The 14,462-nt window shown below is 41.9% G+C and overlaps 1 protein-coding gene across 5 annotated transcripts in view; it reads right to left on the bottom strand.

The window, feature by feature from the left end:
* The window catches only part of snx27a (sorting nexin 27a), a 32,048-nt gene that overhangs the window by 14,431 nt on the left and 3,155 nt on the right, over positions 1 to 14,462 (bottom strand). For 2 of the 5 annotated variants that reach the window (XM_035621461.2, XM_035621458.2), the window contains exons 2-12: positions 14,003 to 14,228; positions 13,644 to 13,836; positions 13,226 to 13,290; positions 12,557 to 12,661; positions 12,198 to 12,276; positions 11,723 to 11,886; positions 10,171 to 10,260; positions 8,709 to 8,858; positions 8,481 to 8,609; positions 8,130 to 8,189; positions 7,923 to 7,971 (exon numbers count right to left, since the gene is read on the bottom strand). In XM_035621461.2, coding sequence (XP_035477354.1) covers positions 7,923 to 7,971; positions 8,130 to 8,189; positions 8,481 to 8,609; positions 8,709 to 8,858; positions 10,171 to 10,260; positions 11,723 to 11,886; positions 12,198 to 12,276; positions 12,557 to 12,661; positions 13,226 to 13,290; positions 13,644 to 13,836; positions 14,003 to 14,228 — 1,310 coding nt within the window. The other 3 variants (XM_035621460.2, XM_035621459.2, XM_035621462.2) reach the window with 3 other exon arrangements.

Genomic DNA, 14,462 nt, shown 5'->3' with positions numbered 1-14,462 from the left:
TTTAATTACCAAGGGCCCAAAGCGCTGGTCGATACAGCTGACGAGAAGCAGGGAGAGAGAGGGAGGGAGAGGAGGAGAGAGGCTCCAGACGGTGATTGATGCTCACCCCTCCCAGCGAGCCTATACCTACAGATGCGTTGTTAGGCTTGATTAATCCTGACAAGCCACATTCACTCACTTTACAGACTGCCATTTAACCAGCCCAGGCCGCTGCGGTCAAAAGGTTAAGTGGACACGAGGTGTCCGCCCTGAGAAACGCAGGCCCCTTAACCAATAAGTCAAGGGTGGCTGGTTGGACTCCACAGTACTGTACTGTTAGAATCAGGTTTCAAGTTGACCCGAGTACTGGTTTCTTACTCGACTGGCAGATGGTTTTTGAAAGGTGATGTCAACAAACCAAGGTAAGCTACGGATAACTACAGTCATGAGTCTGCTGTCGTTTAGCAAAATTGCTGTAGCCAAGATCTGTCCCCCACAGAACACTTCAACATCCGTGCAACATATCGGATGATATGATGGCACTTGGTCCACTCGTGTTGCTCTGGACCACAAGTAATCCATAGCGATGCCACGGCCAGATGAGACTTTATTGACTGTGCCACATCTTTGCCGTAGGTGGCCCACATTTGTTTTGTGGTATTTGGGCATTTACTATTTACCACACGGGCCACATCCTGATTACACCTTGCCGAGAGAACCACAGTTTAGCCCAAAAAGGCCTACATTTGATTTGGGATATTTTGGTCCACATTTGTTATTTTACACGTGGGCCACTTCAGCCTCACATCCATTTTGTCAGGGGCCAGAAGAACTCCAGCGGTGACACATCACTGCCTGAAGTGGTCCACATCTGGATGCTACTGCAGTGACCAACAAAAACAAAACAAGAATTGATAAATCGGTCATTAATATTTGATCACACAGTTCTCACAAGTCCACTGGTGGTGAAACAAACGGGGACAACCAAGAGCTTCCATGCATGACAGGTGTTAGGTCTTGACTTGTTAAGCCATTTAATTATACATTACATAACTACACAATTATTATTTGTAGATATATAGAGATTAGAAAAATTTGTCAGACCAATTCTTCTATTCTGAGAAGCAGTAAAGGACGAGACACAAAAAAGCTGTTCACTTGTCTTGTATATTTGAAAAGACAAAGAATAAACCCAACAGAAAAAAACCCCCACCACAGCTATGTGTGCGTAAGAGAGGACAGCACGTCGGAGAGACTCCCACGTTCCCTCAGGTGTGACCGCAGCGTACACAGCTACTCTGAGGATCGCAGGACATCATTCAAACCTGACAGTTAAAATCAGTCGGCTGTGCAGACAACAAGAGGGTCCACGTTCTGCTCCTCCCTCCTACATTAAAAACTATGCAACTCTCTGGACTGTTTATTGTGAAAAAAAAAATTGATTTGTCTTTGAATTTGCTGATCAAAAGATTAGAATAAAAACAGGCCAGTTTGGTTAAAAAAATTATATTTGAAGAAGTCTTTGAAGTTGTTTTTAAATTATTCAGTTTCTGTGTGAAGCAGGTCCCATTAGTTGAAAGATACTCCCTGAAATCATCCCCTTATTATGGAACCAAGATTTAAATCTAACAATGCTCACTTTCAACCAAATGTAGTTTTAACGTGACTTTAACTTTTTGTATTCTGAGATCATAGACTGGTATTTAAATTCTAAAATCAGACTAGGGTGGAACAAATATGTAACATTGCAAAACAGAAAATATTTGAAAGATTAAACTATTTTGAAAGATAGTAGTCAATAGTTACAGCCCTTATATTAATCAACATTTGTATTTAAATTCTTGTCATGACAAGCTTTTTTCTTTTTTTACAGTAAAAACTGTTCATCTTAGAGAGTTAGAGGGAGCAATGCTGTGGTTATGAATATTACATGACTAGGATAGCTGCTAATGTTGGAGAGACATTATGTGTGTGTGTATATATATATCAGTTTATAGAGCGTTAATAAGGAATAACTGTAGGACAATGAATATTAACTCTGCAGAGTGTTAATTCTACCTTCTCTCTGTGTGGGACATTAAAAAGAAAAGTGAGGGCAGGTGGTGAAGTTGTTCTGTCAACATGGTATAGTGCCCCCACGAGAGTATTTTCACATCAGCTGTGCCAATGGGCTTGGTTCCACAAGGTGCATTAAGAGGCCCCGGATTTTTTGGTTTGAATAATGCTCCACCTCAGTGTCCCACGAGCTCCCAATGAACTGAAACAGGCTGCACAGTGAGAAGTGTTTAGAAGAAACAAAATAAAAATTGGTCAAATCAGTTTAGGCCCTTTAACTGAGTTATTCTGTGCCAAACAATTTTGCCCTTAAGATTTACCACCGGCAACTCAATGAAAGCTGCATTTGCATAGACGCCTGCCACGCATGCACAAATTACAGGACTTATCTCTTCAAAAGGGGAAGCGGTGAAAGTAAAACCTCGAGGCTGACGATAGCGCATGAATGAGGCTCCTTTGCTTGGCAGCTCACTGAAGAAATACTCGTCGAAGAAACGCATTCATGGCGTGCCATGACTGTAACATTTTGACTAATTCAAATTCAAAGACATTAGAACCGTATTAGAATCTCTTGTCTGTTTCCCTTCAAGAAGTTAATTGGTCCCAGAGGAGCACTGCTGTTGTTTTATCACTTTGTCTTTACAGTCTTGATGTTGGCCAGGTCTCACTGGACAGGAAGAGAATCCATACATTGATAAACACAACCTGAGTGCTTTAGCATTGAACCAATAGTAATTTTTTTTTTTTTTTTTTTTTTTTTAAATCCTCCTGGAGGCCAATTCAGATTACGGCCAACATTAAGAGAATGACCCCACGGTTCATCTTCTGTCCTGGAGAGATAGAGAGAGAGTGAGTGAGTAAATAAAAGAAGACCAACAGCATTTCTTCTCCAATATAGAACTTTATTTAAAATATTGTTACAATTTATTACTCTACACAACATTTTCAAATCGTTTTGTCCTTTTTCTTATATTGGTTAGTAAACCTTGTGTGTGTGTGTGTGTTTTTTTTTTAGATATAAAACTCTCCATGTGGACGCCGGGTTCAGCATCAGGTGTTAATCGGTCTTTCGACACTTAGTAAATGCAACACTGCTTCTCTTTTGAACAGTTCGTTTCACTGTGCGGTTAATCCTCAACACAGCTGCTGCCCACGCACAAAATTAATGATTTGACGGTGGCTCGAGCAATGTACACTATAATTTCCCCCAATATTTATAGTTTTCTGCTTAAATAAATAAAAGTTTTGAGTTGGAGAAACAACAGTGCATTTTGTCCAAAAGGATATTATCTTTTTTTCTTTCTTTTTAAAACAGCTATTTACAGGTTATGCTGAAGACAGACAAGGCTTAGATTTCTAATTAATGTCACTGCCCATTTGTCGCGGAAAAGCCCTGTGTTTCAAAGCATTTGAGAGAAAGTAATTACAAAATGGTTAACACTTTTTAAACAGCACTTACATCCACCCTTCATGTTAATCATGGGTAGGACACGTCAGCTGAAATGAGAAAAGCCAGCAGCTAATGCCCTCCGAGCCGGATGTGCGTTCCAGAGGTCAACAAACATCAAGTCTACACAAAACCGCTGTAGATGAGACTAACGTAGCAGCTCTGACCGAACCGACAGTGTCAAAAAAGCATAAATTCCACCTCAAACACCAGAGTCCGAGCCCTGTGAAATGCTGTAGAATTGGAACTATGTGGAAAAAATCTCATACGATATCTGCCACTGAATTGTGTCGTGGAAATCAGTGCCGATTTGGCACATACGGGGCTCAGAAAACCGATGTGTTTCCATAGCAACTGCATCATCGTTTAGATGAGCATTTCAGTGGTGAGTTTGATGAACACAAGGTTTCATGTGCAGTCCAAACATGGATAAGTTACTTTATTGTTTTTTAATATCTTCTCCTGCCACCATGTTTGCTTTACCAGCCAACATTCTTTTTTATCTCTATGTGAAATTCCATCCTTTTTTCGTAAATAATCTTCCTCTCACAAGCCCAGCCTGTCCGGAATTTCAAACACAAACACAGGCGGCCACAGCAGTGCACACTGACGAACAAAAAACCATCAAACACGGGCCAACCGTACAAGGACGTGCTTCTCAACATCCCGTCATCTCTCGGCTTTCACCTAAGCACCGTTACTATGACATTTATCTCACTCATGGCCGAAACGAACGACAACTCACGGTATGCACACCCGCCAGTGACTGACAATGCGCAATAGATGGCACCTGGTGCGGACGAGACAAGCCGGAACAACTAAAGTATAAAAAAAACAGCAGCTTTTCTAAAAGCATATTCACAGCAGCATGAGCCACAAGGACGTACTACAGATATCAAACGGTAAAAAACAAAACAACCAACAACACTGCTTTGAATACATTATTGGGAGGAGTGAGTCAGTTGGCTGACAGGAATAAAATGAACGCTAAGCGCGTTGAGCCAACGTGGTGCTGCCACGGCAACCACATCCCCCCTGTGATGATGGGAGACCAACCTGGAGAGAGTAAGAGCAGAGAGGACACGACAGGACAGGACAGGCCACCACACAATGACACAATCTGTGTGACTCTCCCTCTGTCCGGAAAAACCCTCATCATGGTTGAACAACTTTAATTCTTGTCATCCATCTCTACATTGGCTATTACTTTGCCTGTCAAAATGACCACCCAGCACATCGCAGTCTCTTTCTCAATCTACCTACGTCTGGTGTGTGCGTGTTAAACATACATCATGCCGCTACAGAGGGGTAAGTATTGCTTGTGGCTTTAGAGGCGACAACAGGAATTACAAAATAGCTTGACAATTTTGTCAAACCACAAACACTGAGTGACAGTGAGACGGGTGTGTGGGTGTGTGTGGGTGTGTGTGTGTGTGTGTGTGTGTGTGTGTGTGTGTGTGTGTCATGCTGAAAAAGCGTATTAGCTCGACAATAGGAAACGCCTCCTATTTGTCTCCATCTGTCTGGCATCTCCACTCTCACATAGACAGAAAACCCCATCTTCATTTGCTGGCTCTCACACCGACAGCTCATCAGGCACGTCCAATCGGAGCTTGAAAGCTCATCAGCAATGTCAATGATAGACGTAGAGGACACGCACAAAACGCAGCACACACGCACGCACGCACAAACACGAGCCGGATTCAAGACAACTGACTGACAGCTTATTAGGACTAAACCTTAGGCATGGAATACACTTTTTACTGAACTGAAAGCGGAGCTGACCTGTACAAACCTGCTCTACAATTCATGGTGAATGAATAAAAACATCACTCTGTTTCAGGTTTTCGTTTGCTGCCGAAAAGGCAGGTGAAGGACAAGAACGAGTCGGTGATGAATTGGCCGAGATAAACTACTAACCCTTATTGGGATAAACAAAACTATCTCATTTGGGTGAAAGCAGATCAGTTGCGGACACAGTCTGCATTAAGATGATATTTATCTACTCACCGAAAGTGAGGCAAAATATTTCAAACTGAACATCTACGAAGAAAGAAATAGTAAAACGCAAATAAACCTTTATCGCTGTGAGGGAGAAAATGAAATGTTGTGTTTGAATCTAAAATTGGTGTAAATCATACAACTGTCATATAATCATGTCTTGTGCATGCAAACGCAACTAATACTGTGTCAATATTTGAGAGGCAGACAGCTGCCTGCATTGCTCTGTATGCTCCACACAACTCCATGAACCATCTACGCTCCATCACACACACACACACGAGGGACCTCTCTTTAAGAACAGTTCCGTTTCTTCAAAACGCAACAACCAGATCTGTCTTACACTCTGCTGCTCCCTGCTGTCTGTTCGACACAACAGCAGCTCAAAAACTCCAACAACTCACTCCCGTCCTTACAGTCACAATCTGTCACTCAGAATGTTGCGCACCAACATGTGACATTTCAAAATCATCAGAGCTTTGGCCCGTCAACCCATTGCTCGAGGGATCATTCCTGCACAGAACTAAGAAGGAGAGCCTCTTCTTGCTCTCAACTTCCAAGCTCCGCTAAATCACCACAATAAAACACTTGCGAACGGGATAAACACCCATACTGACATTAATGGTTTGACTGCCAAGTGCTGTGGTTTTTCAAGTAGAAGACGCGGTAAATGGAGATTAGTAAGAGCGGCTTGTTCAGTTAGTGTTTCATTGTGTTAGATCAAGAAACCAATTATTACATTTATCCACAATTTCTATCAGAAGTGATATTGTTAAGCACACATAATTAAAAACGCGTTCCCTTGCATCAGTATTTGTTACGTTTTTTTTCGTTTACAATTGTGTCGCCAAAGGTTTTCTGACGACAGAATATGTATTCTGACCTCACGGATAGAAAACATCATTTTTTTGTGTTAATGTCCAGCATCAGTGTAAAGCATGACTTTGCTTTCTTTATCACAAACTGACTGCAGTGACAACCCTGTTTTTCTATTCTGTATCGCTTCTTATTTTCATCTCCACTCTTGCAGCTCAGTTCAGCAGACGATGGGCACAGCGAAGGCCTGGGGGCCGAGCTGTTCGCGTCGGAGACCCGAGCGTTTGGGCCTCCGCCCTCCAGGTGTCAGCTCCCTCGTCAAGTTGCTTCGAGCAGATGTTGCTGCAGCGGTGTGGTCACGCGGACCAGTCACACACTGTAGATATGCGTTACATCTCAACCAGTGGCGAGAATTTGTGTCCTGCCACATCACAGGGCGATTGTATGGAGGAAAACATTACTATGGCGATCTAGTAAATGAAATGAAAGCTGGCTTTTGTTTATTTTCCTTCATTGCTCTTCTTGCTGTGTGTATCCCTGGGTTTGTTGAAGTGTGACTATTCCAAATTCCCAAATTGGTCACTTCCAGTTTCTTGGGGGCATGGATCCGCCTCAGTCTTTCACTCAGTTCTGTGTTTGTCGATGGGCGCTCTCTGGGGTAGCTGTAATGATGCATGTGGACCAGTTCTAGTTCGAGTGATGACCAAGGGTTTTAGGAAGTTGCAATCTCGCCCCCTAGGTGGCGCCATCCCTTTTGCTGCGTCTCCAGAGGAGGTAGAAACTCTGGAACAGAGAGACGGTTCGGGGGACAAGTCTAAATGATTGGGCGGTTTTTCGAACATCATGTGACCACATCACACCACGGCTTTCAGTGCGTCTCCGCAACAGCGTCACTGGGACACTTGGTGAATTTGTACTGTCCCTCCGTAGCATGCCGTTGCCTTCACCTCTATATCTGGATGTTTCCTATTTCCTCACCCGTCTTTCTCAGTCTTCAGCTGTTGCATCATCTGTCTCTGTTCCTATGACTCCAATCGTTTCTCCCTCATCCTTGCACCTTGTAGTTTCTTGCCTTTTTCTGTCTCCCGTGGGACAAATAGTCGTACACATCTACGTGCATCTATTCTGAATACTCAGAATTTACTCTCCTAAGTTGTTAAGTACATTGTGAAGCTCTCGTGAATGGTCAATAAAAATGTCTCTGCAGTTTCTTCTCGACTTTGTTCAGTTCCTTATAATGAAACACAAGCTGCAGAAAAAAGATTAAACAAGACAAGTGTGTGTGAATGCACCTCCTCTAGAGCCAGGTATAATTTAATATTACTGAACTAAAACTGTGCTTATAAACCTGTAGAGCATTCACATATATTTTGGCCTCTGGGCAATAGCACACTGTGCTTAATATCCTCTCCCTGCCCTTGCCCTTTTTGTTTTTGCCAGACGAGGATTTTTTTTTGCATAATTCATAGAGCTTGATGAGTCCTGTCATACTAATCACTCAGTATCACATCTGTAGAACTATTTCTTCGTGATGTGCCCTAGATAAAAATCAAGTCTCTTACCCTTCAGTGCCGACGCTTTCAGTTTGCATTTAGTGGGTAAAAAAAGAAAACTTGCTGCTTACCACTGTTACTGCAGTTTTTGTTGTCTTTGTCAGATGCCTCTTCCTCAACCTAAAGAGCAAGAGATGAATATATGGGGAATATACAGAAAACAGGTTAGAGGCCTCATGTATTTTTAAAAAAAGAAATCAGAAGCTGAGTTTAGAATGTGAAACTTGGCATGGAGTCAAGTGCTTCCCAGAATGAAAGAGGAAAGGAGTGGTCCTTACCTGTTTCCTCCACTTGAGCTCACAAAAGACCCGCTCAAAGCACTCGTGCATGTAGTTAAACTGGGAGAAAGAAGCAAATAGAATTGTTATTCAAACTTTCAAGACACCAAAGTAACCGGGACAAGTTATGTTTTATTTTTTGAATCCATTGTCTCTCCTTCTTCTTACTACAGCTTTGATTACATGTGAGGGAAAAGTGTGTTTACTCTAAAATCATACACAAATTACAAGATCAGTCAATCTAATCAGTTAAATTCTAAAAAAATAAATCAAATGAATACATGGATACATGAACACAATCAAATGACTGACTGCCGTATCAAGCAGCAGTGCAGGTGCATGCAAACTCACATATGGAGTGAAGATCTTGACCCAGCGAGGTTTCTTCTCCCCTCTGGCGTACTCAAAGCAGAAAGCCATCCCCTCCTCGTCGGTGTCCCATCGCTGCATCTCCCCCCACTCAAAAGCTATCACCTGGTTCTGAGGAGGAGACAAAGTAAACAGTGGGTAAGCCTTGGGAATAAATGTTGTAAGTTGGTCCATCTACTTGTGCTGTATTTTTTTTTCTTCTCCCCTCACCTCCAGCGTGCCATCCTCAGTGCAGGCGTGCAGCTTGAAGTGATGGATGCCGATTGCTGTGATGACGTGACCCTTCCTTCTGGAGTCGCAGGAGCAGTGGGGGAACACCACCTCATTGTAGCCCTCACACGTTCGCAGCAGGCTCAGGTACTAAAAGACAAGTATTGTACAGCACACGTCAGTCACTATTAAGCTGTGCGATTTTAAAAATACTGTTGTGAAATCCCAACTCATACTGTCCGAGTAAATCGTCTGCAATGTGAAGCAAAAGCTCACGACTTTGACTGCTCACACTGTGCGTGTGAATTGCCCGCTGGCTCCGGGGCAGAGAAGTTTGTTGTATACGCACGAGCTGTATGTCCAATAAACATTCGAAATTTCTAATCTTACCAACACCATACCATCACTGATGCTATGAACAGCTAGGTTACAGGAAAAAAAGTTTGTGTATGGCTATAACTGACAGTGGCTATGGTAAATTATACAGGGTAACTGAAATGTATGTCAAAAAATACAGTGGAATTTAATATAGACTGCCCTACCGCTGTAAATTTTCCACATATCTGTACATATTAGTCCACAGAGGCTGCACTGTTGTCAAACTGTCCAATAAAGCATTTATTTATCACGTTTTCAAACTGGCAGCAACAAATATAATATTTCACCTCTGACACAAATTTTCATCTTCGGAAAGGAATTATTATAACATATTTCAAAAACACTGCGGACATCAGAGCCAGCAGTAAATCACCAAAGGGCTCGCTGAGTTAAGACTGTTCTCCCCAGGATGATGGAGCAAAGGAGGAAGGATCCTCACATCTCCAAAGATGTCAGAGAAAACCTTTTTATCTGCATTATTTGGATAAACTGACCAAATATTTAAAATCTAAATGGTTAACCAATGAATAACTTTGTCGTCTGAGAAAATATCCTCTCTTCATAAAGGGTTGGGTTAAGTTACGCTGTGAAAACTGGCTTTAAGAATTAAATTTCAGTTTACAACACAAAAATGAAAATTCTGATGAATTGCTCTGCATTCAAGATGCACAGCTACAAGTAATAATCTTTCCTTTTATTCCACATCATTTACTGTCCTGCTTTTTCATGCAAATTCTAACTTTTTTGTGCAAATGTAGACCTAACCTTAACCCTTTTATATTCATCTTTCTAATGTTGCCTTTTGAAAGCTTGGAGATGTGCTCGGAGGCGGAGGAGTTTTGAATGTAGTTTGAATTTACACAAAGACCGGCTCACACATTCCACTTCCAGTTAATGTTCTACGAACATCGATGGTCTTATCTCTGTGTTTACAGCACAGGGCTGTATTCTGACATGTGAAAGATCGCCTGACTTTTCTGTCCCTTTCTAATTGGTAATGTTTTGGTGACAGCTCTGGTCAGCGGGCAAACAGCGAAGTCATTCCAATTCCCTCGCCAAACAAAGACTGGTTTGTGGGACTGACCGTGGCCATCTTGCGCTGCTCTGCCAGCTTCTGCAGCTGGTAGGATTTGTCCTCCGTTTTTATGAATCCCTTCTTCACATCATCCAATGCCTGGACAGACAGGGGGTGGGGTGGATGGGGGTGGGGTTAGGGTGGCATGAAGGGGTACAACACCAATTATCATTTGAGGTCTCAAGATTAAAAGAAAAAGACTATCCATTAAAACATTTGGTAAGTAGATACTGTGGCTCAAGAAACTGAGCTCAACCATTTATAGCAGCTATAATTGATATTCTCATAATAAAATGCATCAAATAACAATGTGAACAATGTTTCCCCTTAATTGCCTAGACAGTTTCATAATGGACAAAAAATATCCCTAACGTATTTTTTTTCACTGCCTCTCCTCTCCTTTCTAACAAAAACATCAACAACTGACAGTCTTAGAAACAAACATGGGGAAAAAATCTAGTTTTTCAACATGTTCGACAGAACTCTGCTTAACACCGGTAGATTCCACTTCAACTGTGCGTCTTGCCGCGTAACATGTCCTGTTTGTCAAGAGACCCTGAGCTGTGCTGACGTAAATCGCACAGAATTCGCTTTAACAAGTCACTGTTGCACCTCACATGCCTGAAAGGCTTCAGGTACGTGACCTTTGTGGATCAGCGGACAGCCTGTGGGCTGCTGCCCCATGCTACGGCTATTTTTTTGTGCATTTAAATGTGAGGCTAATTTGTCCCATCTCACATTTGCTTCAAATATTGTTGTAGCTGGCTTGTAGAATATCAATTTAGTTTGGTTTCCTGATTAGTCAGATTGTTGTACAATCAGCATGTCATTTGCAGGACTTTGACATAGTAGCTTCATGTTTTGTTCAGGATGTGACTTCAGCTAGAAAGTCAGCTGCAGATAAGGGTAAACAACTCTGTCCATAACTGTCAGTTGAATAACACAATAATTTTCAAACACAATCTCAGCTGGCAAGAATTCTACTACCACTGAACCAGGTTTTACTTGTTTTTGGGAAAAGCAACCTTACAGAAGACAAGACGAAATTGAAATTGTTATATCTTTGGTCTAATCAACCTTGTAGTCATACTAGTTACATTGTGTTTAATGTTTTAGAAGAACTTAAAATAAAAAAAACAGGAATACACTGACCCTGGATGAGTGAACCTGTTTTTACAGTGACAGTGGATACATTCAGAGGTCACAGTAAAAGCAGACGTGTGATTGTAGAAATATTAACTAGACACATAAACCTGTTTGTGTTTACAGTGACAGTGGATACATTCGGAGGTCGCAGTAAAAGCAGATATGCGACTGTAGACATATTAACTAGACACATACAGGAAGATTCTGAGACCAGCAAAAAAAAAATAACAGTAAAAGAGTGCATTAATACAGTAAATGTTCCTGCTTGTGGCAGAAATTATACATGAACGAAAATTCTAAAAATTCCAAAATGTTTGAAATGAAGTACATAAACTCTTATGGGGGGATATAAGTTCACATTTTGTGCCCAGTTACCTAAAGTTCATGGCAAGTCACATTGAATTATTGTTATTACCTGGTGAAAGCAGTAGTGCAGCGCCAGCGGATTGTCTCGGAGCAACTCCTCCTCCTGGAGGCTGAACAACCACTTGCGCAGCGCCAAGCAAGTCCCCGGCACCGCCGACGTGTAGTTCTGCACATAAAGCTTGTGGGGGAACTCATTAGGTGCCAGCTTCCGTACTGCAACAAAAAATAGTCCACATATTAATGTTAAATTAAAGTTGGTGGTCTGTTTAGTCATTAAAAAAATATTTCATAATAACCTGTACCAAATTACCCTTGCTGTCCAAAACTTCAGACATGACCCTAGGCCCAATGAATTAAACCAGTGGGATGATGCAGGTCTTTATTTAGACCCGTCATCCCATCTTTATTTAGTGGTCATGTGATTAAGTCAGCCTGGAGATGGAGTTTAAATTAAAAACACACGGGACCATGTGAAAACGCTCTGTGAAAGACTCATGAACGTCAAATGCACACACAGTTCTTACCAAACGAATGGTTGATGACTTCAAAAAGGGCAAAGTAGCTCGCCATAATACTGTCCATTCCCACCTTCATCACTAATGCCTAAAGGGAGAGTAAAACAGTCCATTATGCAAGAAAAACTTAGTTGAAGAATTTATTTTACACTACTACATGAGAGTTTATCGTTGATCAAATTAGCCTACTTTTTTTTCTTTCAGTGTTAACATAGGTTTTGCACAAATGGATTATAATGTATTTACCAGTAGATACAATTTCACTTTGTAGAACTAACTCCAACTCACATGCTCTAACAATGGGAGATATAACCTGGAATACATATCTTAATGACAGCATCTTTCCAGTTGATGTCTCGTGGTCTTACCTGATACACCTGGTCTGTGGTGCTGTTCTTGCGAACTCGGACAGAGATGGTTGTCTTGTCTGGAAGGGCTATCCGCAGCTCTACGTCCGTCACTCCATTGTAGTTCTGCACAGCCAAGCAAAACGTGAATTAACAAAAGGTGTGTGCTTTGCTGTGTGAGAGTGCTGTTGTGAATTACTGGAAAGTACTTCTGGATGAAATAAAAGCAACAATCCTTTGGATTTTGCAAACCGTGCAAATAAATGAAGGAGTATTGTATCGGTTTCGCTTCACAAAACACTGATAAGCCGATGCAAATAACTATCTGACTAATTTCGGGACTGGCAGACAGGAGTGCCAGCCAGCTACAGCCAAGTAATGACACCCCACTGCCATAAGTGTGGTTGAGGAGGTTAACTAAATACATCCACAAAGAAATGGGGACAAAAACCATATTAGAGTTTCTAAAATGAAAGGCTGACCTTGATCTAACTGGGAGAGGCACGTCAGACAGTGTAACAACTACGCTGTGCAAGTTAAGAAAGTTTTGCAGAAATTATTTCTCCACTTAAAGCTAAAAAACCCCACAAAGATATATCCAAGTCTGGAATAGCAGTGTTTCCCACAGACTCTGATTCAATGTGGTGGGAGAAATTAAACTATGTCTAGGTAATAAATTGAGATGCTTACCTCATCTGATTCAGAGAGAAACTCCTGCATGATGTCACACTCTCCGATAACCCGCACAGAGCAAACTGGGGACAGGTACAGACAAGGATGGAGAGAAAGAGATTGAATAAATCAAATGAACAAAAGGAAAGCCAAATGTCACTTTGCTTGTATACTGTGTTCAGGTTTACAGTGCAGCCCTCAGACTATTGTCTATCCTAACAAAAATAATTTCTGCATGTATACACTAAAGTACTCCTTATTTTGTTCTGTATGGCTATTATGGATTTCGGTGGGTCTAAATACATCTCTGCACTTAAACATCGGCCTATGAAAATGGAGCTGTAATTCCTCTCTATTGACTTAAAGATCTGTAACAGAAGAGCCTATTGTTATGGGGGGGGGGGGGGGGGCTAGTCACATTTCCATTTTAGCCTACCTCGCTCAAGATATTCCTCCAGGCCTCTACGCCGAGCATCCAGCTGCTGTTCAGAGAGGGAGAATGGCCATTTCCCAGGAAGCTTTGGGAAGTTGAAGTTGGAAAACTCCCTCTTTAGGTTCTGCTGCAGGATGGCAAACTCCCGGTAACGCTTTGAACACAGCTGCCTACCTGACATATACACATTGTACACCTAGGGCCATTGAAAACAATAAGGCATTAGAGGGAGACTCCCACAGGAAAAACATTTTCTACTCACTGTATGTAACTACATATTTTCAACATATATGGGGGAGGTTTTAGGCGCAGCCACAAGGCTATTTCAAGGATGAAAAATGTAAGGTCATAGCAGCACTCACCACAAACCTCTCGGAGTGCTGCTCCACATGCTTGTATGTAGGAATGGAAATGGGCACGGCCTGCTTGTCGCTGTAGTCATAGTTAGGTTGGACATCCTCTCCTCCTTCCAATCCGTCAGCCTCCTGAGCTGGAACAGAGAGCACGGCCAGAACCAGCTCCTTCTCCCCTGCACGGATCAGGTCCACGACCTGCTTATGGGTGGCACCTTCCACACTCACTCCGTTACTGAGGGAAAGTGAGAGCAGGAGAAACATGGAGAGAAGAAAGTTTTACCATGCTGATGTGGTATGAATTTTAGGTAGCTTATTTATGAATGCTTTTTAAAATAAATCAACTTGATGTCAAATACCGAACTGATATTGGTGCCCTTGTTTCACGACATAAAAAATACAAGGAGGGAGTAATCAAATTTTATCTGAGGTAACCTGAGGTCAGCCTACGGCACTAAAAAAGCCATTG

Source organism: Scophthalmus maximus, chromosome 22 (assembly GCF_022379125.1).
Source record: "Scophthalmus maximus strain ysfricsl-2021 chromosome 22, ASM2237912v1, whole genome shotgun sequence".
In the NCBI taxonomy this organism is placed as follows: domain Eukaryota; kingdom Metazoa; phylum Chordata; class Actinopteri; order Pleuronectiformes; family Scophthalmidae; genus Scophthalmus; species Scophthalmus maximus.
This window is presented reverse-complemented; position numbering and strand designations above follow the sequence as displayed.